The sequence below is a fragment of the Phaethon aethereus genome, assembly GCF_964289735.1.
Source record: "Phaethon aethereus genome assembly, chromosome: 4".
NCBI classification, from domain to species: domain Eukaryota; kingdom Metazoa; phylum Chordata; class Aves; order Phaethontiformes; family Phaethontidae; genus Phaethon; species Phaethon aethereus.
The window spans coordinates 50,108,490-50,133,729 of record NC_138578.1 but is presented as its reverse complement, the minus strand read 5'-3'; the positions used below and the strand labels follow the sequence as shown (position 1 = coordinate 50,133,729).

General features: G+C 36.7%; 1 protein-coding gene across 1 annotated transcript in view; it reads left to right on the top strand.

Moving 5' to 3' along the window:
• Positions 1–25,240, top strand: part of FAT1 (FAT atypical cadherin 1) — a gene marked incomplete at its 5' end in the record, with an annotated part of 102,434 nt that overhangs the window by 45,262 nt on the left and 31,932 nt on the right. Inside the window, 6 exons of the mRNA XM_081999421.1 lie at positions 4,260–4,321; positions 8,788–9,117; positions 9,534–9,744; positions 13,899–14,038; positions 22,666–22,941; positions 23,159–23,369. Coding sequence (XP_081855547.1) covers positions 4,260–4,321; positions 8,788–9,117; positions 9,534–9,744; positions 13,899–14,038; positions 22,666–22,941; positions 23,159–23,369 — 1,230 coding nt within the window. The remainder of the gene's footprint in view (positions 1–4,259; positions 4,322–8,787; positions 9,118–9,533; positions 9,745–13,898; positions 14,039–22,665; positions 22,942–23,158; positions 23,370–25,240) is intronic.

The window sequence follows — 25,240 nt, the reverse complement described above, 5'->3', positions numbered from 1 at the left end:
CCCACGTAATGGTCTAGTTTTTTTAAAACAGATTGCCATTTCAGCATTGAATGGAAGTTGTTGATGTGCTATTTTTCAGATACAGAGGTAACGTGATGCGACTGGGCACATGAAAAGCATGAAAGCTTATATGGGATAAAATAAATCCCTGCTAAGGTCAGCTCCCTTGTGCTATTTTCAGTTCCAAATGTAGCAGTTTTAGTTCTGTTTACATAGTTGAACACTGTAGTTGCATTTTTGTCTGTTTGTTTTAATACTGTTTAAAATAGAAATCTGAAGTAAACTTTATTTGAATACAGTTGTAACTACTTTTATTTTTCAGTAGACCTCAAATAGATACCAGATATCCCCAGAATGTTAGCTCAAAGGAGGAAGGAAGGGAGAATACTATTGTATTTGTTACCTAGTATGGGTTTTGTGTTTTGTTTTTCTTATGGATGTTTATAATTAGTTTCAGTTCATTATAGTACCTCTCCAGCTAGTGAGGCAGAACAGCTGTGGTTTATCCAAAATCTTTCTAAATTATTAATCTGTTATTATGAAAATGAGGTGAGTTTTGAAACATTACTAAACAGAAAAATTGTACCAATTTGCCATTTGCTCATCATTATCTTAGAAATGTTTGTAATAAACTTGTGTGTTCCCAAGGATGCTTGACCCATCTTGCCTTAATTTGCACTGATTTCCAGGTGGAATAATAGTCAGTGATGTGAATTACTGGAGCTCATTGTTCCTGTTATTTAGGGGGGTAGTGGTGATAAGAGGCGGCAGAAGGAAAACAGGGAAATCTGGCTGCAAAACGATGCTCTGTGAGTGAGTTTTGCATCAAAAATAAATGCTTTACCACAGTGATCCGTTTCTCTCACACGCTGTCATTTCTCTCATTCAGCAGTGAACAGATTCTCCTCACCTCATAATAAGGATTTCAAAATTGATTGTTACAGACTTCTTCAGAGATTAATTGAAATAATCTTTTACTTGTCACTTCTGTGGGGATGTGGTGTATGTAAAGGTGTGATTATTCATTTATTTGTGTAGAGGGAGGGGCATGGCAAGGACATCTCCAAACTGTTACAGATATGAGAGGGAGCTCAATCTAAAAAGTTTGAGAACTTTCGTTTTCATTGAAAAGAGCACAGTGGTAGCTCTTGTTGCAGGGAGCTGACTTATATTAGGTCCAATGATTCTCCCTAATCATACTAACGGGCAGTCACAAAAGCCACACTGCATAGGAACACTCGACCTTATTATCACAGCCTTAGTACAGAAAAGCTCTTCAACAACTGATGAAATCTGTCATTGCAGCATTAAGCATTTTATAATACAGAAAAACTTGGAAAAAATGGAAAAACTTAGTGATTGCCATAATTATAGTCTTTAGCTGTAGTGGAACACTTCACTGAAGCTAAATTTTCACTTAGGAGAGTGGCTACCAGTAAAGAGTTAAATAAAAAGAATGTCATGCATGTATATGTGATTCTAAATCCAGAAGTGTTACATTTCCTTTGTTGGCATTAGTTTCTGCTGAATATACAGGATACATATGCTGAAGACTAAACCCTTCTGTTATTGGTCTGAAGTGTTTTAACAGAAGTGTGGTATGCTTGGTTGAAAAGACTGGAAGGTTTAACAGATCAAAGCATATATGTTTTGTTCTTACTGGATATTTTTCTGCTTACCCGTTTGAGTTATATTGACCAGCTCCATTAACAAAAATTATATCTGGTGTTAGACTTTCTTTAACAAACTGTAGTATGTAGAGTAGTGGTACATGGTAGAATTCTGTCTGGAGTGCTTGCAGCAAAAGTGTTTTTGGTTTGTTCCCTTCCCTCGCCCACCATCCACACCCCCTAAGCATTAGTTGTCATTCATTGGTGGTGGCTCCAGTCTTAAGGGCTCTTGATGGGGGAAAAAGTGGATAGGAAGCTGTTGGAAGGTGCCACCTCTCAAGTGTTAGCAATTCTCTACTTGCTGCTGCTGTGAGAGATGGAATCTAATATTGTCAGAAGATGTAGACTGGTTATTGACTATTCGGAGAAATGCAAGAATAGTGAGATATTTGTGCAGGCATTACTTTATTCTTCCTGTGCTTTTTGAGATCCTCCCCATCCTCAACCCAGCTATTCAACAGCCAACTCCTTTAGTGGCTATGCTGAAATTTACTCTTCCCTTGCAACTGTGGTGAGTTTCAGGGGATTAATGCTTCATGGGAGGGCTTGTGTTGGCATTCTCCAGAGGTACTTGATAGAAAGAGGTATTTAGGAGAGCTTGTGTATCTTGAGGTCACCTACAAGTAAGTCCCTTTTGCTCCAGAAGCAGATGAGGCATCTGGTCTGCCATTTGTTCACTTCCAATTAACTAATGTCTCTCCCTAATGCAACATTTTTCCCCCTTTTTTTTTTTTTAGCTTTCATTCCCCTTTTCTTTGTAATTAAGGGCAATAACTTCATAATACCAAAATATGTATCCTAGCAATAACGTACATATCTTCTATGTATTGTAAAAGCATAAAAAAATAAAAATAGAAGATGATAGATCTTAATGTCTAGAATACTAGGTATGTAATGGATTTAATACAATGGCAAACCAAACTGCTGGAAAAACAAGGTCAGATTTCACCATTATTGAAACAGCCATTACTTGCACTATCTATTTTTTGAAGAATAGTTGTTTGAACATTTGATACCTGTAATACTGCTTTATATAGGTTTTGTTCATATTATTTAGTACAGGATGTCTGATTTTGTTGGTATATGTAGAGTACAACTGTATTTTGACAGGAGCATTGAATAGCTATGCACTGGTGGTATACAGTTCTGTTTCTGTTGGCCTTTCTCTTTTAAGTGACATTGAAATCATTGCTCTTCTTACTTACATGCTCTAATTTTTTTATCAGATGTGAGACAAAAGGGAAGGCTTTTTATTGTAGCAGATCAACCTTGAAAACTTTATAAATTTATTTTAATTTTGCTTATAAGAAGTCTTATTAATTAAAAGCTTGTGCTATAGTTAGAAAAAGGAACATGAAATACGTGGCCTGTGTTTTGATCTCTATTTTTTCCTTAATTGAGCAATTGCTTCCCTGTTTTTCAGTTTGACAATGAAGGATCAAGATGGCAGTTCTTCCTGTCACTGTAAAAAGCTGGGGTAGTTGGATAAAAGGTCTCATGATGTTGCAGCATCTTCTGTCTCTAGCATATGCTGGGTTCCTGCTACAGAGAACTTGGCATGCTTTGGCCAGTAGTGGCTTGAGTTGGCCAAATCCACATCTTGGTGCTTGCTCCATGAAAAGCCAAGTTGGGTCTAGCAGGAATTACTAGCACAGGCTCAGTGCCAGGTGAACACAGCAATGGTGTTTGTAGGGCCAACTTGTACCTGCAAACAGGTTAATGGCTTTTGTGCAGCGAAGAAACTGAGTTATCTCTTGTGTCTGCATCCATGGCATGGTTAACCCACACCATGGCAAGTCATTCAACTATAACTGGGAGGTGACTGAGTTTACTTTTCATGAAACTCAATAGTTATAATTTTCAACCTACTGTTAGGGAGAATTAATTCAAATAAGATCCTTTTTTATTTAGATTCCACTGTCGTCTTGTTATCTCCTGCTTTTTTGACTTTCTTCATGTAAAGCAAAACTCATCATGCCTTCCTAATCTTGCATCAAAGGTCTATCAAACTTGCTACAAAATCTAGTATCATGCATGAAAAACTTGTGCTCATTCACTGCAATTGCCAACAGCAACTGTTTGACTCCTTGTCCTTGCCAAATCAAGCCAACACACACGAATGCTCTCGTTTCCACCGTTAATGCATCTCTTCAGGTCATCCTTTAGCTATCACTAAAAGTACAAACCGATATTTCTCCTGAAGAGATTTGTAATTATTCAAATAATGTGTGTAAGCACCCTTTGAATAAAGCGTATGAACACCTTCTGAAAACAAGGCTTCATGTGAGAGAATTACGTACATTACTCTTGTCAGAAGCATGACGTGCACAGATGTGTTGGAAAATTTAACTGTGTCTGTCTTAAGGGCTACAACAGTTTATCTTTCAGATTGCAAAGACTATTTTCACGGCCTTTAAGGACTGGAAACCCCTCAGCCCTTCCCTTAACAAAAGCTAAGTTCTGCAAAACCAAAAGAGGCCACCTAAGAAGAAATTGAGGTTGGGTATATCAGTACCTACTGGTTTACCCTAACCTTCATTCAGATTATTTTCTTGAATGATCTGATAAATTATTCTTTTATTTTTACAGGTCTAATTACAACCACATCTAGAAAACTAGATCGAGAGCAGCAGGGAGAACACATTCTGGAGGTAAATAACTTATTTATTTCTCTGAAAAACAGTGACTGTTTTTGCTCTTTCAGAGAGTTATGTTTACAATACTTGATTACTATGTGAAGAATTTAGAGAACTGGATTTCAGAAGTAATTTGCGTCTATGTTCATTATATTGCAATGCACAAGACTCCCTATCTTATAAAAAGAGTGTGTGGGGACTTCTTAAGAAAAGAGTTAAGATACAGATAGAAGGCAATCTTTTGTTTTTATGTCTGTAAACCAAGATTTTCTTTTAAACAGTACAAAGGCATGATTGCTAAAACGAGGAGTGTGATTCTTTTTTTTTCCTTCCTGTGTAATTATTGGAATAGCTATTTCAGCCTACCTATTGCTGAATATGAAAAAGAAGTGCAGAATCTTTTATTAACATTGAGAATACAAACAGATTGTGAGTGAGTAGGCCCTTCTTCCTGCATAACATATTTATCAATCATGTAAGTAGACGAGTTGCAAAATACACATTATAGATGTGGAGTCCAAGAGCATAAAATTTGTGACATAATTCTTTCATTTAGCTACATTTAATTGATAGTCTAGAACTTATGTAATAGCTATTCTCATACTCTGTCAAACAATGTGAAAGAAAAACAGGTAAACAACTGTGAGTCTTCCAGCTTAACAGTGTTGTCATGCAGAGTGATGGCATTGTTAGTCACCTGCAATGAAGGCTTAATATTCACAGTGATATATACTAAGGTATTTCTGGAACATTTATTGTGCTTCTCCTCCTGGATGGTAGATAAAGGACTGCAATGCGAGTCAGCAAAACTAAGATTAAAGATAGAGAAGAAGTCTGGACTTAGTCAAAACTTGTGAAATCTGTAGAAAAGTTTTCTAATAGGAATGCAGTGACTGCATAGACTTGGAGGTGAATATATTCCTTGATAGCACAAACTATCCTTTTGCAGAACTCCAGTGTACATACAAGTCTTCCTGGCCCTTTTCTATCCCTTTGGTGCATTGCAAGCTGGATTAATGCAGCTGTTGGACCAAATTTTTATCATTATTTTCCTTTCTGTATCAGCTTTGGAAAGAACTCTGCACAGATAAGTACTAATAGGGTGGAATTTCCTCTGTAGTGTGTATCTACTAGTAGTAATAGCAAAGTTAATTAATTGGAAAATCTGGTTCAGTACTAGACACATTATTCCTGTAAATTGTAAAGTAACTATATTATTCTCTTTTTAAATTACCTCCTTAAATAGGCTTGTGTCCGTTTCCCAAAGCACTTCATGTCAGTTATATCTTATTTCTTGACCACTGCTATATACTGGTTGTAAAAGTGGTATCTCCTGACTTTTACACCTATGCATATTGTGCTGGCTTTTCTATTAGATTTATACAACGAGCTGTGGACCATTCTCTGATTCTGAAGCCACCTGGCACAGTATGGCTTATACTTTATCTCTGGAACAGCGTGGCCATGTTCAAGTTGCCTATTGAGAATGGTGCCTGAATTGTGTGAATTCTCAGGCTGCAGCTCGGCAATGTGTGGGAGTGTGCTACTTGTTTTGGGCCAAAACTTACGCCAGAGATCACACTAGCAGCGTAATGTTATGGGCAGTTGTCTGCTTGCAGTCATGCCTGACAATTTAACCTAAGTTATTGCAAGATAACATGTACATAAGTCACAAAGTTGGGGTTTTTTTAAGGTTACAGTATCACACAATGGTACATAAATCCTAGTTTCAGCATTATCTGTAAGAATAGCAGATTAAACTCATTGCTCTTTAATTTGGAATATTGGCTATTGCCTGCTGGTATCATTTATAACTCTTCATTCTTCCTTAATTTTTAATTCTAGCTGGTGGTTAAAGTTTTAAATAGAAGTCTGTGAAGTGTCCAAGAGAAGAACTCTTAACTGCAAAACAATAATGACAGACAGCATGGCCCAAAGTAGCCTTTTTCCCATTTATTAGTTTTATGTTGACACCTTTTGAAAATAGGTTGGAAAGGAACCCAGAAATGCACAGAATGGTGGGCAATATTATAAGCCAAGTGCTGAGCATCTGGCTAATTAATTGAGCATTGAAATGTTGACCAGATGGGTTGGTGGGTTTATTCCTTGTTTGCTATTAAATTTGATCCTTGATTGCACTCCTGCTTACATTATAGTAATTACTATGCACCATTCTTTTATTCCCAACTTGTAACTATTTTCTGTGTGCCAATTGGCACTTTATTAATGCCGATATTTTAGATTAGCTTCACGTTATTCTCTCATATCTTAGTATTCTGTTCGTTATGTCAGGAATGCCTTCAAAGTAGATGTTGCATTCAAATAAAACTAGATTTTCTCAAATTTGCCTTTTTTTCTACTTGGCTTAGGGCAGTGCTAATTTTACGTTAACAGACAAGTTATTCTATACCCCCTGGAATTTTTTCTTTTGGGATGTTGTTTTGGTTTGGATTGTTGTTTGGTTTGGGCGGGGGTTGCAAACTGAAAGAGATGTGGTGATGTTCTGTTACAAGAACTGAAGGGAACAAATACTAGTACATGTGGAAATCCTACTGCCTGTTACAGATCAGCATGAATATTTGTATTTCATGTGTTTTGTCATGGTTAATCACTTTACTCATGCTATTTCATTACTCTTCTGCTTGCAAGTTACGCCACGTTTCATTTGTATTTCAATTTTTTTTTCCTAAAATAGACTAGAAAGGGCAAAAAAAAGAATATGTGATCATGTGTAGCTATGACACTTGTCCTCATTCATGTAAATGTGAATGTCTTTTTTTTTTAATCAGGAACTCGATTCTAGTTTTCCATTAGTATTCTTTCCATTATTTTGTATCCGTGTTATCCTTTTATCCTTGTGTTTTTCCATAGTCAAATTTCCCAGGGTATCATAAGAACCAGTGAAGGAATTCACTACATTCATTTTTCTTTGTTGTTTTTTTTGTTGTTGTTGCATTATTCTCGAGCTTTGACAAGTGTCTGGTAGAATTAGATGAGCATATCTCAGATTATTAATTTCCTCTAATCACAGCAGGGCCAGCATAGGTGACTGTCAGACACCCCTGTGTGATTCTATGCAATAATAAGGAGGGTAAAGTCAAGGAAGAAGATTTTTAAAGGGGGGGGGGGGAATTGAAGGGGAGAAGACAAAAAGGCTGAGGAGTGCCTCACTGGATCATAAATATTTCTTTAAATGAGAGACACGAGGATTAAAATTTACAGCTAAAACCAAAATGTGCCTGAGAGCAAAGAGAAAGTAAGGAAAAATGCAGGAAAGATTGACAAAGAAAGAAAAATGTCTTTACCCATCATTATTACTTCGGTCTTTAATGCGAATTTTTGGGAAAACATTCCCCTTGGAAACCGAGATTTAGACAATCTGCTAGAAGTCAGGTAATACTCTTATCAGTGAAGAATTTGTATATGTTTTAAATACTTTATGTAGTAGCAGCTAAACTCTCCCTTGAAAATGCCTGGTGTCTGCTTGAGCCCATGTGGATGGCAGGATGCGGCCAGAAAATGGTGGGCCTGATTCTGTAACTCTTCTACTAACCGAGCTCTTGTCGGAAGCAGGAACATGAACCCTCTGTCTTTTTCTTCTTTGAAATAGATGGTAAAGTGATTTACATATGTTTATATTTCACCCTTTATTAACCAGTAAGAGATTAAATATGTAAGTAGTAAGGTATAAGGTAAGATTCCTATAAACGAACTAAGTTTTTTCCATCAGTTTGATCCTTTCCAGTAGATAAGGATCTTTCTCTCTGTTTTCTGAGTTCAGATTAACACAACTCTTAATTTTATTACATTTTTGTTTACTACCCATGTCAATAACATCAGATCAGTCCTAGAATTAATATTATAGAAGAATTCATAATAATTTCCTTGCTTTATACTAGAAATTTTATCTTTTGCTGGAAGAGCATTTAGTCCATGGAAATAGGTTGTTGTGTGTCTTCCTTGCAAGGCAATTTTTTAAGCTGCTTTCAAACAAGCTAGTGATTTTGTCTTAAAATATAGGGAATTTTTACTGCATAGGCCTGTCAAATTCTGAAAATTATATCTTATTAATTGCTTCTTTTGAGGTGTAAAATCAAATTATTAAATTGAAAAGTTGCAATGAAAAATTAGGCTGGAGGTATATTAAGATATTATTACAGTGAAGCTATTATCAAGAGATACTATACTTGTGCGCTGTTCCTGTACTCAATATTTCAGTTACAATGCTGCAAAAAAGTGAAATAGATTTAATATATATCTGTTGACTGCTACATGCCATACATCAAGCATCAAAATGTTAAGATAGTAACTGAATAAACATTCACCCAATAACTTTACTCAGTGGTCTTCAAGTAACTGAAGCTAGGGAATTGCTTTACAGTCGTAGTAGGCAGTTTTAGGAAAATATGATTAAAAAAGAGCATTGTTGGAAGGATCGTGTTTGAATTGAGCACTGACCATATCTTTTTTAATAAAAACAGGTAACGGTAACAGACAACGGTATTCCTGCAAAATCAACAATTGCACGGGTGATTGTGAAGGTTTTAGATGAGAACGACAATAAGCCTCAGTTCTTGCAGAAGTTTTACAAAATTCGGCTTCCAGAGCGTGGTAAGCCAGAACGAGAGAGAACTGCTAGGAGAGAGCCGATCTATCGAGTCATTGCTGCAGATAAAGATGAAGGCCCCAATGCAGAGATCTCCTACAGCATTGAAGATGGTGATGAACATGGCAAATTCTTTATTGAACCCAAAACTGGAGTGGTTTCATCAAAGAAACTTTCTGCAGCAAGGGACTATGATATCCTTTCTGTGAGTCAAAATCTTGTATATCATGAATATGTGTGTTTTGTGGGGTTTTTTTTTTTTTAAGGATGGTTTCAGATGTTTGTATTGAGAAAGTGAATCAAGAAGCTGCTGTTCTTTTCCAGAACTTGACAGATGATGAACATGATGAGGGAACATAAACAATCAGTTTTACTTTCTTTCAGGAAGAAAGCAAAATAAAAGTAAATTCATGGTAACAGTTTGTGCTACTATCAGGTGCTGCATGCTTTTTCTCTATTTGCTGCCCAGATAATGAAGGGCAAGTGGCACTTTGAGACATTTAACCTTTTTGTATGTATCTCGCACAAGCAAACATGCTTGGAGCTTGTTACTACTTCCCCATTTATGTGACATAATGATTTATGTGATCCTGTAGCCTAAAAGATGTGTCTGTTTCACAGATTAAAGCTGTAGATAATGGTCGTCCACAAAAATCATCAACAACACGGCTTCATATAGAATGGATTCCAAAGCCTGTCCCACCCACAGAGCCCATTTATTTTGAGGAAGCATTTTTTTCATTTACGGTGATGGAAAGTGACCCAGTTGCTCACATGATTGGCGTAATAGCTGTCGAACCTCTTGGAACACCGCTTTGGTTTGACATAACGGGTAAGGATGCCTGAAGGGTTTTTATTATTAGAAACAAGTGCATGGAGTCTGAGATACTAGAGGGCTCATTGCAGCTTGGTTTATTAATCGCTCTTCTAAATAATGCAATGTTTTGGCATTCTTTAGCTGTGGATCTGTATTTTTTTCCCCTTATTTCATTATAAATCAAAATGACTTTTAAGTTTTTATCAATGCTACTATGTATCAAAGATTAAAATTACACTGCAAAATATCTGCTGTGTTGCAGTTTTGGAAATGACTTATGAATATTGTGTCAGTGAAATTAAAATGAATCAAATCCATTTCATAGATTGTAGAATAGGGAAAGAAATAAAATGCGAGTTTTCTGCAAATCAGGATAGTACAACCAAAGAGAGATTATACTGTTCACATTGATTTCTCATCCTCTGGGCTGCCTCTCAGCTTGCTGTCCCTTGATTCAGTACTAAAAGGAAAGCTTGCAATGTTCCTAACCCCAGCAAACTTCTTCCTGTATGTATTCTTACTACTATATCATACCTTCGCCTCTACCATTGAAAGGGGAATTCTAATCAGTAATATGACTATACGTTGATGCTGTGGTGACAAAATGAATAGTACTTTTCCATTTTAGAAAAATGGAGCACCAGGAATACACAGAGTGTTTGCTGTATAGCTGATACTAAAAACAAGTTCTGTCCTGTGTTATGTGCTTCAGAATCGAGGAGAATAGCACAACTTTGTTTCAGGAGAGGTATCTTGCAGTGAACTGTTTCTGGTCTTAGGATGACCCTCAAATGGGGATTTTTCCACCACATTCACAAGAGAGAGAAGGTTTTTCACCTTGGTTACTGATGAAAATTTTAGACATGATTATGGTGTTGTTGGGGAGAGCTTTTTTTTAATTATTTCTTAAAAATTTAATTATTTTTAAGGTCTGTTTTCATGGTATGTATTTCCTAAGGGATGCCAAGAACAGCAACGGTTTGTAAAATTGATACATGTAGCAGGCATATATAAATGCCAAATACTCGTGGGTGTTCTCAGTAAAATTTCAAGCACATGAGAACAGACACAACTCTTCCCTAAATGCATGCTTCATGCCTCAACAACCTGTGATGATATTGGTAATAATTTCTAATGTATTAAATACTTACATAGGTTGTTTAAAAGGGTTCCTGTCCAAATAGATTATAGCTGAATAAAAAGTGTTTGCATTTAGACAGACTGAGGGATTGGAGATCTGTACAACTGTGGAGAGGGAGTAATAAAGAGTTCAGGATGCCCCCTTGAATTCTCATAGGGACAAAGCTTTCTGCATTAGAGGTATTTTGAAACAGAGGCTGCTCTTTTACTGTTCTCCCAAACACACACATACAAAGATATGGGAGTAGAAAAGCAGAAAATATAAAAATAACTTAAATGAGCAGGAGAGAGGAGAAGGTTTCATGTGCTCCAGTTCAAACACTGTCATCCAGTCATCAACAAACAGAAACATCTGTAGACCAAAAAGAGTCCATTAAAGGAAAAGTTAAGAAAGGGATATAGTCAGAAAAAGGTGAGTGGTTCATGGAGATGAGAGTAGATAGAAGAGGCCTCAAAGATCTTGGGAGTTTCCACAGAGTACAGCAATGGCATTTCCTGGGGTCTTTAATTAGCAACACTTATTACTTAGATTGGGGATGTACTTTTCTATTGTTCTTTTTGGTTTGCTTCAGGTGCCGTGCACTCTGAACAGTGTGTACATCTGAATGGAATTCCGATTATAGTATTATTTTGATTTGTTCCTTCTACACACGCAGCACAATTTGGACATTTGCATAACATTTATTGTATGGTTAGTGTGGAAAATAGATGATCTTTTCCTGCTGTTTTTAGAAATACATATACAGAAAACTCCAAGGGGAAAGAGCAGAACTTGTCCATACACTGTGAAATAAACCATTTTATTTGGACTGGTTTTTTAGTGAAAGTGTTTTGGAAACTTTGATATGTGATAAAGTTGTGAAATTATTGGCTACTCTTACAGATGGTTGCTTTACTGCCCTCTTTTACTGTTTCTAATAGCATGAATTAATTTGATTGACAGCTTTCCTTTGTGTTCTGTGCTTGCTTTCCATGCTTTCTTTCTTTTTGGCTGAGCCAGGAGACAAGCTTGCTAGTGAAGTATTTTACATCTTTCAGATGGCTTGTGACCTGAACTGTACAGCAGAAGGTATCTGCTGAGATCACATAATTTATTACCAGATTATGAGATCTGAAATGAAAGCGTACATTTATAAAATATTTATTTTATTAACCCTTCGGAAATCAAAGTGCTCACAGTTGCATTTGTGACAGGTTCGTTTTTGTTTTGTTTTGTCATCATTACATGTATATAGCATCAATTCGGAACATTCAGCTTTGGCTTTGGCCAAAACTGTTGCTGTTACACATTCAGTGTACCAGATGCAGAAGTTTGGGTTGAGTTCTGCTTCAGCGGATTACCACATATCACCACTACTGCAAAAATTAGGCAGGGCCTTTGTGATTTCCTTGATAAAGAAGGAAAAAAAAAAAAAAAGCTAGTGAGAGAGCTTGTCCTCATATGAGGGAAATGGAATGAATGGATTCATACTCACCCTGCTCTTCCCTTAAAATGGAGATGACTTCATTGAGACATTACACTCTCCTTTCCTAGCCATCTCAGAAAATGGTATTGCGCGCCAGCTATAAAAGAAAAGTTAGAGATTTACTTTCTGAAGCTGACATCTTGCACAAAGCCCATTAAAAAATTTCATGTACACCTGTTTGAAAAAAAAGCTGCTACCTTTCAGCTGTCCAGTTTTTATCCGTTCATATGATTCAGAAACTGCTGCTAGACCAGTAAGAGGAGCTGGCTTTTGGTGAAACTAGAAAAATTACATTATCTTTGTCATTATCAAATAACTTAAATCCGGTGAAGCAGATCCAGCCCATCCTTCCTAAACTGATATGTCTGTCATGCAGTGGAACTTTCTAAAGGTTGAAGTCCTTTTTACATGTGACTGGGGGCCCATTTCAGTATTTACTATTCTTTCTTGGATTAAGTACAAATTTGCAACCTTTGGAACTTCACCCTCTCACTTGTAGCCTTGGCTTTTCATAAAAGGCATTCAGTGATTTACATAACATAGCATGTAAAAAAACTCATTAAAAAAAAAAAAGCACTCAGATGATATGTGAATGCTATCCTTGTAAAATATAATTAGAAAAACACATGCATGTAATTAGGAGAAATTGGTTTGCCAGATCTAGCACTGGCTTGACCAAAATAAAAATTGATTCCTCCATTTTAGGCAGTTTATTGAGAGGGCTAAAGCAATTGTAGTTAAATGGCAGTATTTATCATTGCTAACAATATTTGAACTTAATGGACATTGTATTCTCATGACAGTCTGCTCAGGGTGGCGTGATGATGATGAATTAAATGTTTAAACGACTAAGTGTAGTTATTGATCTACACAGTTATTTAACTATGTATTTCAAAGGGTAATTTGAAAGTTTCACAAGGGAAGTTAAGATAATTTGCTTCAGAAAAGGAGCTTGGTCATACTTAAACGTTGGGCATTTAAAACATTTAGCACTCATCTGAGTGCTTATCTCAGTAGGAGTTGGATAGTGAGTTCTTCAGATACTCAGCATTGAGGTGAGAATCCGTTGGAGGTAGTGTAGCTTTTTCAACCTGACGTATAGTCATATGAGAGTATAGTAACTTGTACTCTTCTCCAAAGGACATAAATTTGATAGTATTTCTGATTTGTGACTTTAATTTAGTTTGATAAAAGGTATGTTTTTTCACTAATTAGCCTAACTGCACAGAATAAACTATCGCATATCACCTAGTAATTATGAGTTTCCTGCTATTTGGAACCTGGTTAAAAAAAAAAGGTAGAGACTCTTGTTAAGAGTCTACCTGCTAACTTTCCATGAGCCAGACAAATCAGCTTTGTCCAAAACTGATCAGTTTTAAATATCTGTAAGTAGCAGCATGTCACATTACCAGAAAAAAAAAAAGGGTTTAAAATCAGTGTACGTATATGTGTATATAGTTCCACCTTCATTAAGCATCTGAAGACAGAACATGATCATACATGAAAAAAATGCAACAGTGCTGTGTTTTATGAACCTCTCCCTCTCCCAATTTCCTGAACAAGGTGGCAACTATGACAGTCGATTCGATGTGGACAAGGGTACTGGGACTATCATTGTCGCTAGACCTCTTGATGCAGAACAGAAATCATATTACAACTTGACGGTAGAGGCAACAGATGGAACCAGATCTATCAGCACTCAGGTAATGGACTTTCTAACGAAGCACTTACAGAAGAAGGAATTTTTAGGTGGGGGGTGGGGAGGGTGTTGCATTTTCTCTTTACCATTTTTTTCCATCCTGGACAATGAATATGGTTTTTATAAATTAGGGACTGTCTAAAATAGAAGTGGATTCTGACATTCATAGAGCCATGTTGTTTGGCGGTCCAGGTGGAAGGTTGTGTGTTACTATGCTACAATCTGAATCAGCAGCTTTTAGGTTATATCATATTCCTACATTAGCTGAGCAAATGAAAACAGAAACTAAGACCTTCCATGCATGATTTACAAGAAAAAGGATTAGTACTTCTTATCTGAATTACCCCTCTTTTTCCAACTCCCCCAAAATGGCCAAATAATATGATTCCTTAGCTTGAAATTTAAAAGACTTACTACTGTAAGGTTGTCTGGGTTCCCCACCCCAAGATCTGTGGATGACAAATTGTACAATGACCAATTACCTTTCTGTGAAACTGAGCTGCTCCTTCTGCATGGTGTGCATATAGAAAAAAGGTTTAGATCATCTCTCTGTATCTTCCTGGGTGTTTTCTTTTAGCATCAGTGGATGTAGAGCTTGCCAAAAACTCTCCAAAAAGCAGCAATCCCAGACAAGCCAAATTTTTTTCAAATTGCCACTCTACTAAGGCTCCATAGTGGTGCAATTCTTTGCAGTTGTACTAAGAAGTAGTTCACTTCAAGGCAGAAGCCTTTTGTAACACTACTGGAAGTAACTCATAGTAAAGCAGGTTATGATGTATATCCCTTCTGTTTTTCCCATCTAGTTTCTTTACCTAGTCCAGCTAAGGTTTAGGTGAAGTTGGTGTGAATGGAGCCATGAGCATAGAGGAGCTCCACTTTTCTTCCAAATAGAAAGGAAAGGATTTATTTACTGTTGGATTGGGACAGTGATGTGTCTGTTACATACCCCTCAGGAGCTCAAAGAGCATTAAATGGTTTGCTGCTGTATTTTCTGTACATAGAAATCTGTGTTATGAATGCAATTTCTTGTTCAGTTTTGGTGCAGTCTATTAAGTTAAATAGACTAAAGTCAATAGTGGAAGATTGCAAGGTTAGCAGTTTCCTTTGAGAGCTGCTTCTTCCTTTAGTGATGACAATTGTGAGTGAATTGTGTGACCATGGATCTCCAAACATGACAAACAGAAGTTGCTGCTGTCATAGCTGTGGTGCCATTGCATGGTGCTGATAACCACTGTAAAAGGTTTGGAGAATCCCGCTGTAAATTTATTGCCTAGTTGTAGTAAAAATACTGAGCGGATTCACTTCTGCTGATTACAAAATGCTGGGTAGAAGGCATGAATTAGTTTGAGAAAAAATTGGGAGAAACCCAAATCCAACTAAAAGAGAATTCCCTTTGCCAGGAAAGTCAGAAAGACAGCAAGAGGCTTTCCACACACACTTCCCTCACCTCCTGCAAGAACGCAGTCAAGAATACTGCCATGCAGAGTGTATTGGGATAACTTGGAGACTGGTAAAAGGCTGAATTTGTGGTCTTGATGACTGCAGATATTCTGTCCAGCACTGCTGCTTATGTAGCTGAATTTATGCAAGCATCCTGAGCTGTCACAGTTAAACCATAATCTGTTTTTTCTAGAACAACCAGGAACTGGAAGGTCACAGAAATACTTTAACCCTCACCCCTTTTCTTCCTCTGGGTTATCTGATTCGTTTAGTTTTTCTCGGAAGTGCACAGTGTAGCTTTTGTCAAAATTCTTTAAATGAATTTGTTATTTTAACATTTTGTAAAGCTGGGTGAACATTATAGACATTTACCACAGCAGTCTTCTGCTGAAGAATTGGAGTAGTAGTCTCAAATTTATCCTATCTTATTTCTGTGATTGCTTTGTGTATGATTTTCTTTTGTGTCTTTTCTCTCTCAGCAAGAGTTGGCAGGAGCAGAGGTTGTGGTTTCCATTACAAGCAAGCACAAAGACTTCCTTTGCATGGTCTTCCTTTTTCCCCTGCTTGTGGGATAAGCACAAGTTCTGCTGTTGCTGTCCGAGTCTCATGTTACTGTGGTATATAGATTGAGGAGCATGGATTAGTTTAAACTCCGCAACTGTTGGTGTGTGAACAGACTCCTGATTTTAACTGATCTTATCTCACCCATAACTCCTGGCCTACCCAGATGGACTGATCTCTTAGCCCTCAGGACTTTCCATTAAGAAGATGCATTTTGGATCAGACTTAGCTTCAGGGATGTTAAAAATGTTGCTATGAAATCAAAGTTGAAGATGTGATTTATGGCTGCCAGTGTGTAAATTCCATTACTCACTGCTGAAATAATGATGATTAAAGTTTGAGTATTGATGTGGTGTTGGATTCTTCTAAGAGCTGATAAACAGTTAAAACGGAGTGACAGGCAAAAAAAATTCTGAACACTCAGTGCATACATTAGGAACAACAACATGCCATACACAGCTTTTAGCTTACAAAGTAATTGCTGTAAACACTGGAAATACAGTAAACAATTTAACAGACCTTGATTAACAGCAGATTAAGTAATTTTACGTTTAATTTGAAAAAGGAAACTGCGTTTTCAAGATACTGTGTTAGGGGAACAAGAAACGAAAATCTTATTGTGTAAAAAAACAGTGTATTGAATCTGACTTTAAACTAGAAGGCATTTGCTGGCCTCAGGCCATTAACATCTGTAGAGCATTTGACTCTTTCAGGACTTCAGTTAAATAGCTTTTTGAAAAACAAAGCAGCAGTAGGCGTGGAGGCTGTTAGAATTTTGCATGCATCTAAATGCCAAATGCATGATGCAAAACAAGGACAAACAAATTCCAGGCCTACAGTGGTGGTGTTTGACAGATTACGTTAGAGATGACTAGTGTCACACTAGGAAGGAATATCATTCAAAACCCAAATCACTGTACTAATGTTTTTGGATTATAATGTTTTGGCCTTAAATGGAAAAGATTATTCACAGGATGTAATTAGCAATATATGAACTATTGGGCTACTTTTGGGGGAAGAAAAAAAAAAAAATCCTGTTTCCAGCTACAGCCACTTCTAGTCATTGCTATGTCTATCAGTTTTTTCCACTGGAAGTAATACTTAAGATGTTTTAACACTAATTGCAACATTTTTACCTATTGCTGTTCTGTTGCAGAATATTTAATCTTGCTTTATGCAAAATTTATATGAATATTATGCTTTGAGGCTGTTTTGGGAATAAAGGATAGAATGTTCTTCATTGATTAAGTGTGAATTTTTGCTTGCAATCACCATACTGCTCCGCAGAGAAATTTTAGAGCTGGAATGCAGTTATATTATCTCTGGATAATATAACTTTTTGTTTATGAAAATTATTACAAACGCATCAATGTAACTATAAAGTAATTATGAATGAAGAGAGGAGAAGATTTTAAACTCCACATAGAATCTGCAAATGAAAAAATAATCTAAAACAATCTAGAGGAACATCATGTTTAAATATTATGCACCGTATATGTTTTGTCCATGGCACATTTCTTCTTTATAACTCACTAATAATCAATGCATTCCTATGCAAATTTAGGTTTTACCTGTCAAATAATTCATAGATTTCAAGTCCTTCCTCTAAATAATTGTGGGCTGCTTAGTTCTCTGTCTGTATAACCAGATTGCATTACTCTTACTGGGATGTGTGAGTAGAGATCAGTGGTGCAACACAGCTCAAAATCCATCCAGTTTCTTTAGTTCCAGATTGTTTCATTTCAGAGATGGTGTTATGGTCTATTTATGTCAAACTTTTCTGTAGTGCACCTCCTTTAATATGCAACTTCTTTCTTAAGAGATAATATTAGTATATTTCATTTGAATTTGATCTTACCATTTCACTGAGATTTTATGTAGCTGTTTTTATTGTATTACACGTTACTTTAGAATAACACAAGTTCTTCATATGTGTTGTTCTCAGGTGCACAAATCCATATTATTATGTGTGGATCTTTAAAATTGCACTCACAATTATTACTACAGGTGCCTTTCATTTAATTTGAAGACCTTAACAGTTTACACGAATATTTGGTCCTTTTGCATTTAAAAGGAAATTGCACATCTAGCACCTGTCACTTAGCGTTGATAAGGAACCCTGTCTTGAAAGTAGGGTTTCCTTAGTACATTTATATAATAGTTCTGGTTGTAAGGAGCTCCTGGAGTCCATCTAGTTAAAACTCCTGCTCAGAGCAGAGCAAACTGCAAAATTGGATCAAATTGTTCAGGGAATTGTCAGGTTCTAGGTGCCTGGGAACAGAGGCGTGCTACCTCTTGGGGCATGCTTTTATGTTAACGTTTAACAATCCTCCTTGAAAATAATTTTTTCTTATGTCTGAATGTAGTTTTCCCTTACTGGTGCTTGTGACTGTTACCTCTTGTCCTTTCAGCATGCACCTCTAAGAGGAATCTGGCTCTGTTTTCTGCAGCCCTCCCTTTACACAGCAGGTGGAGTGCTTTTAGATCCCCATGGGTTTTGTTGGACCTTCACTGGCTTCACTTCAGTTAGTCAAGACCTCTCTTGCACTGGAGAGCACAAAACTGTGGTGGATCTACAGTCCCACCAGTGAGTGCCAAATAGAGGAGAATAATTCCTTTCTCTCTACCTGCTGGTCCCATTATTCAAGCAGTCCAGCATGCAGTTAGCCAAAAGGATGAACTTTGATTCACGTTACACTTGTCCACCAGAATCTGGGGAGAGGCATAAACTAACAACATCAGTGAGTGAGAAATGAATCCTGAAGTATGTAGATAAAACACCTTTCTAGTTAAAGATAAACTTTGTATTTTAGGCACATTGAAAATTATCGCACTAATAGATCAAATTGTGTGTTTGCAGTTGTGTTTACCAGTATGCAGAAAAACTATATGCCTTGAGCAAGTAATTTGACAAGTAATGGAATACCTGAGCAAGCCACTTATAATGCCAGAGTCATTATGTTCATTCCTCAGCAACAGTTTTGTTAATAATTCATATTTAATAGTGATGTATATTTTGATGAGCTGTCTCCTTATCTGCTCAGCCCAACGGTACCTTTTTGGAGGATGTCTTAGGTATTTAGTGGTAAGGTGATTTTAACTGCTTCACTAGCTAATACCAGAGGAAGTTGATGCTAAGTCCTTCTGATACAATCAGTAGATCACTTCTCAGTTAAGCTGGTTCATTGGCTATGTGGTTAGTCTTGCAAGTACCAATGTTGGTTTCACAGTTACGACCTTCCTGGCATTTGACTTAATACTTTGCACAGTTTTTTGTGGTGCTCCATTCTACAAATGCTGTTTTCCTATATTCATTTTGTGTAGTACCAGCAGCACAGGTGGCCATGTCTTCTGCTCCAAAGATTCGTCTAACGCAGTTGCTCTGGAGTTGCATCCCCTCCCACCTGAGGGTTTGACCCATGTTTCTGTATTTCCTCATTTGGAAGGAAATAGACATGAACTTAAGTAACAGTTTTGATTTAAATCCATCAAATTTGACACTTTATCTTTTCACTTTCTGTTTTTCTGAGTCTAAACTTAGTATCTGTTGGGGGGTGGGAATTGAATAAAAACATTGTTTGACATGTTCATTTTGAAAGCATAATATCCATGAATTAAGTGTTGTAATTATATATGGTCTTTTAACCTCTTGGTTACACAAAATATATTTGTATAGTTTGATTTGTATTGAGGGTTGAGTTTTTCTGCATTTTTTAAAATTTGTTGGTCATCTTAATTTGGTTTCATTTTTCATTTTCCTGAGGACCAGTGTTCAGTGAGCAGGTGTTTTTACTAAAATGCTATGTAAGTGACTGTATTGGACCCCTTCAGTATTTCTTCTTCCAAGATGCATTAAAATATGTTACTTATACAGAACTTCAAAAAAACCCAACAACTTGTGTTGTACTTATGTTGCTTTATTATAGCCTCTCTAATCGTGACAATTTAAAAAAAATCACATATTTAAGGTCACGTTCTTGTTAGTGAATATATTTGAAAGCTTGAGCTAGTATGTGTCCTGGGCCACCTACCATTAATTTTTCTACCCTCTGAAAATCAATGTTTACTCCAGCTCTTTGTTTCCTCTCTTTAATCAGTTTCTAATCCATGACAAAAACAAACTCCTTAGTTTCCGTAGCAACATCTTCCAAGGGATTTTATCAAGGTGACAAACGATTAGTTTATTTTCTCTTCCTTCTGTTTCCTGAGAAACCTAGTAAGTCGTGGGAGGCGGCATTTTCCTATAAAAAGCAGTGATAGTTTGTATTTATTCTAACAGACTGTTTCAAACACTGAACAACTACCTATGTTCATGAATATTTTCCTGAATGTACTATATGTTGGAATATGGCACAGTGACCTGCAGTGCCTAGGATGGCATCTACTAAAAAAGTTAGGGGCTTGCCTGTGTGGCTGTGGTCACTGGTGTGTGCACACGTAAACGCACATGCCACCCTCCCTGCCCCGACTGTCTGAAGGTGGAGCTCAGTATTATTAATAGCATGTGTTACATTAGGAGTATTGCTATCTTAATTTTTTTTCCTGCCCCCCTGCAGTCTAGCAGAACCTGGGGGTGGCTCCCATCTTATCCTGGTGATTTGTTTCCTTTTAGCAGCTTATTGCAGCACCACTGATTTGCCAGGGTTTCATTTTTACTTTGTTTTGTGCAGGGTCATGCTCACTATTGCTCTTGGTGAATAAGACTGAGGCAAAATTGTACTCTGGGATGGCTTTCCTCCTCCTAATTGCCCTTTATACTTCCTGGTGATCTTGCTTACCTGCAGGTTGTTTCATAGTTTCAAATAAACTTGAAACCCTTTTTATTCCTTATGTGGCTTTTTATTCCATATCTGGCTTCTGACTCTTGAGATTCCACATTTGCCATCTTCAGCTCTATTCCTGTATTTTCTTTTATATGCTCATCTGGTTTGTGGTTTTTTTTTTTTTAATCATCAGAGTGAAATTCTCAGTGAAAACAGTCTTTCTGGTGACAGTTATTTCAGCTATAAGATTGGGCAATATTCCAGGTTTTGGGAGGACTTTCCTATGTTACAATACAAAGTCATCCCAAGAGTTCCACACCCAGGTCTTTGTGTTTCCAGATTCTCACTGCCATTAATCAGTCTGCCCCGTGGTGCCTCCAGGGTTGGTACAGGACTTCGTTACTTAGATGCAAAAGTATTTCTGTTGTAACTTAGAATAAAATCTTTCTAACAGTCCCTTGGTAGCATTTGTAGAGTATATCCAAGGTCTACTTATGTCTGCCTGGAAGTTATTTAAATGTTTTCAGCCTGTATTAAAATATGCCATTGGGAAGAACTCATTGTATTGGAGTTTAGGTAGTAGTTGCAACCTGGGATAATATACCTGCATTTGAAAGAACTATTTTTCCTTGATACAAGTTTTAACATAATATGCTAATTTTGCAAGGTTGAAGTTGAGGAAGTTTTCTCTTCCTGCAGCAAGATATATGGCAATTCCTTATTACTTACCACCATCAGGGTTAATCTCCTCTAGTTTCTACTGCATGCAGTTTGGTGTCTTGTCTAAATTATATATCTAGACTCCACCAGGTATCAATGGAAAGCAGTAAGTATCCTCAAAGAGCAATTTAACCCACTTATGATATCATAAGTACCTATTTTAAACACCTGTTGATGGCACTTAACTAATTTATACAAAGCGGCTAACCTTCGGGTAGCTAAAAGCATGGCTGTATGTACAGCCCATTAAGAACTTGAATTTAGCCATGTGTTCTTGGAGCTTTGCTCTGTGCCTGCCAAGTCCTCTGCGTTACTTAGCTGATGTTACCACTGGTAAAGGAACAGGATGGTTGCTGAGTGTCTTACCCTTTTTAAACAAGAGTTTGATGCTGTGAAAGGCAAATGGGTGTACAGGGATCTTGTGTGGTTCAAGTGAACATTCTTACTCAGACAGAGAGCATTGCCTGCATAGCACATAGGTGAACCCAACTGAAATTCTGTGGGAAAATGCAATTTGAAGCATGAAAGTTAATATAACTGTAACTATAGAGAAATTGTGGTGACCAGTTACCTATGCTGAGGTTGTGCGTCATTGCTGGAGAAAAGCAAACAATCAGTATCTGTGGTCCTTTGAAATAATACACTTCTGTGGGAATTCCATCACTTTTCCATTCTTGCCTAGGAGCTGAAAGAGGATTGTTTCCATCTAAGGGCAAGGGGTACAGTGCATCTGCTGCCTTGGAAAACATTACTTAAAATTCTAAATTTGCACAAATAAAAAGGATTTTTACCCACACTGGCATCCATATTGAGAATTATATGATTTTTTTTTTTTAATTCCAAAATTACTAAGGAATTCTTTTTCATCTTGCTTTAGATAATAATCATTCTCTTCAAGATATCTTACTTAAGGCATTTGTGATCACATAGGTTTCTGGTTTGACTTTGGGGAAGGTGAGGCAGAGCTGGGTTTAGTGAGATTCTTCTTCCCTACACCTCTTAGAAATCTACCCTTCCCTGAAAAAAAATTTTGTCTTGCAGTGGAATTATTTCAGTATTACGGTCTGATTTTTAATGAAATATCCTCTTTTCATCTATGTTTTCCAAATATCATCAATGCTTTCCCCTTCCCATTGTATCATTTCAGGTGTACATCAAAGTTATAGACACAAATAATCACAGGCCTCAGTTTTCTGCTTCAAAATATGAAGTTGTTATACCTGAAGACACCATACCAGAGACAGAAATTCTGCAAGTCAGTGCCACAGACAGAGATGAGAAGAATAAACTGATTTATACTATGCAGGGCAGCACTGATCCCATCAGTCTTAAAAAATTTCGTCTGGACCCTGGAACTGGCTTTCTTTATACTTCAGAAAAACTGGATCATGAGACCATGAACCAGCATATTCTCACAGTAATGGTAAATAAACACAAAATTTCTTGCGTAGTCAATAAGAAACAGATGTTTTTCAATGTCTTTAATTTGTCCCCTTAACTCAAACATTTATTTGTCTGTTTAATTTGTATGCCGTCTTTGTCTCTGTGACTGGTACAGATTGAACCTTGAATTATTACAAATATTTTATGAACTACTGCTATGACAGTGCTAACTACCAGTAATATGCTAACTGTTTCAGGTTCGAGATCAAGATGTTCCTGTAAAGCGTAACTATGCTAGGATCATCATTAATGTTAGTGACACAAACGATCATGCTCCATGGTTCACCAGCTCTTCCTATGAAGGACGGGTGTATGAGTCAGCAGCTGTTGGATCAGCAGTACTCCAGGTTACAGCATTAGATAAAGACAAAGGAAAAAATGCAGAAATTGTGTACTCTATTGAATCAGGTATATTGACTTTCTTACATCTTCAGTTTATTTTGAAACAATGCTTGCTGATACTTTGTTTCAGCTGTAGACATGTAAAAAAAAAAGCCATAAAAAAGCATGCAGTACAGGTATAAGTGTTGTATTCTGTGAAATGTATTTAAGATGTAGCCTCAGAGCACTTAAAAGAAAACTACAATGACAAATATTCATCTCCCTCCCTCAGCTATTTGTATTACCCTTTAGATACATTTGGAACATTTTTGTAGTATAAGAAAAAACTACCTTTAAACCCTTAAGAGGGATGTGTTCTTTAGAAATTACAGAAGCATTAAATTCATATCTTAAAGCATTCTTTTTTGATAATGTAAGTGATGTTTTGTGGCATAGGCAAGGCAAGAATTTGATGAAAAGAGTAAGAGCCTGAAACGAGTGCTTTCATGTTTAGCACAACGCGAAAGAAAGGAGCTCAAAAGTATACATATTCTTAACCACTAAATAGTCCCATTTTTTAAGTTAAACTTCTGATGTAGCAAGGAAGGAGTTGCTTTGCATGGTTCCCTCTGGCTGATTTCAAGTAGTAAGGCTGCTATTGCAGCTCAATAAAATATATATTTAATAGCTGGTCAATTTGGCATTAAGGCTTCTTTCAGATTGCAGGCCAGCGAAGAGCATTAGGTGCTGCTGCTCATTTTTAATGTATCTTTCTGAACTTGCCGTTACAATGCCATTCAAAGATGGCAATTTTGAATAATATGAAAACAGGATAACATAGACTGAGTTCACTTACCAGATGGAAGTGAGTTTGGGTTCAGTCCATTAAATCTATGTACAAGTCTGCTATTACCAAGGCCCTGAACTATTTAGACTCTATGACTGGGGAAAAAAAAGTTCTTTAAATTTCATTACCTATGTGCATTGCTACTTTCAAGGTAGAAAGTAATTTAAAATAAAAATCCCAGTAACAAGCATAAGATACTGTATGTTAAAGAGAACGGTAGGTTAAAAGGTATTCAGTTACTGTTGCGTGCAAGATGACATGTGGAAGTGCATTTTTATTTGCCATAAGTTGCTTTGTAAAGCATAGGAATTGCTTACTTGTAAATATTTTCCTTTCTTTTTCTTCCCCCAAAGTGTTACTTTGATATGAAAACATACTTTAACACTGTATTAAAACAAAGCTGTGATTATGACACTCCAAAGAGGAAGAATGTATTTTAAGTGTCTCATAAGTTGCTTAAAATAAGTGTTTGTTTTCTGTTATATGTAGAAATATGACCTTTTTACTGAGCAGGACACTCACATCCCTGAAACTTTTCTCTTGCCTTTCCCATTTTAGTAGTGCTTGTTTTACGAATGCCAAAACATGGCAAGAAAAAAAATGTGTTTGTGTGCTGTCTAGAATGAAGTTACACCCTGTTCTCTTCCTTTCTTCTAGCTTTTTGTAGGAGTAAATGTAAGACTTCCTTAGGTTTGTTTTAGAGGACTGTGATCCACTGGGAGGTTAAAGCATAATAACTGATGTTCTAAGCATATGGAAGGAACATTCTTTAAATGCTTGTAATGGCTGCTTAGATTTGTAATGGGATATTCTAAGAATGCCACTGTGTTTAGAGCCTGCACTAAAAAAAAAACCACACAACCAAAAAAACCACCTCTTGCCTACTTGTTGGCATAACTCAGAAGTTCTTAATGAATTTTTTCCACACTGAGAACATAGCTTTAGTAATGTAATTTTTTAAGGAAGTAAAATGTTAAATCTTACCATACTTAGTACATGAGCTGAATATTGTGTGCAGTGAAGTTCGGCTTGAAAATACAGAGAAAACAAGTGTTTATCAAATGGTAGCTGGTAATCCTCAGCAGGTAGTATTTTTTTTTTTTTCCTAATA